The sequence below is a fragment of the Nannospalax galili genome, unplaced genomic scaffold, assembly GCF_000622305.1.
Source record: "Nannospalax galili isolate Female #2095 unplaced genomic scaffold, S.galili_v1.0 C48463443, whole genome shotgun sequence".
NCBI lineage: Eukaryota > Metazoa > Chordata > Mammalia > Rodentia > Spalacidae > Nannospalax > Nannospalax galili.
The window spans coordinates 100-961 of record NW_008468370.1 but is presented as its reverse complement, the minus strand read 5'-3'; the positions used below and the strand labels follow the sequence as shown (position 1 = coordinate 961).

Below are 862 nucleotides of genomic sequence, written 5' to 3'. Positions count from 1 at the left end.
AGAGAGAGAGAGGAATTATTAATATGCCCATCTGGGCAAGGCACCACACCTACTGGTTAACAGTGTGTGACTAAGGCGTGGATTTCTAGGTTCAAACCCAGTCAATGAGCAGCTCACTGCATGACCTTGGGCAAGTTAGGTAACATTTCTGCGCATCAGTTTCTTCATCCTCTTGTGAAGTACAGAGAAGTGTTTGGCATGCACTTAAGGGGAGTTGTTACTGTGGTATTTTCTTGTTAATGTCATGAAATCAGTCAGTTTTCCACTCCTAAAATCCTTTTACATATTTGGAATAGATGAAAATATTCTGTTAAAAGAATAAATTTTTAAATAATTGTAAATCCTGTGATTATTTGTGCAATCCCAGCTGTTTAGTTTTTTATCTCTTATTTTCATAAGTGGTTTTAAATTGTCTGTAGCATAAAGTTACTTATTTTACCTTTCTATGGAGTCAGGAAGTTGTTGGAGACTGTTACTTCCCATATCCAGCCACTCCAGGGCAGGCATATTCAACACAGCCAGAGGAATCGTAGTGAAGTGGTTCATGCTCAGATCGAGGTGGGTAAGTTTTAACAGTTTGCTGAGCTGAGGAGGAAAGCAGAAGTTCTCAGAATAAAGATTCACAATGTAAACTATGGGAAGACTCACACTGAAGGAGCTAATTCACATCAACGAGGGCCCATATTGCCCTTGAACTTCATCTACGTAGCAGTCCACAATAATTAAATACAAAAGTAAAACTGAATAACTTCTGACATTACATTTGAGCTTTATTTGAATCTTCAAGTTCATAACAAATTAAATAGAAAAACTGAACTTGCCCTGGCTGAAGCTGAGGCAGGACCTGGTGGCACACACCTTT

At 38.6% G+C, this 862-nt stretch overlaps 1 protein-coding gene across 1 annotated transcript; it reads right to left on the bottom strand.

The window, feature by feature from the left end:
* On the bottom strand, positions 1-585 carry LOC103728308 (leucine-rich repeat-containing protein 39; the record flags this gene model as incomplete). The annotated part of the gene is given in 2 exon segments (XM_008826374.2): positions 1-307; positions 440-585. Coding segments are annotated over 2 exon segments (174 nt in total), but the record flags the coding sequence as incomplete, so codon positions are not given.
* Between the last annotated feature and the right edge of the window lie 277 nt (positions 586-862).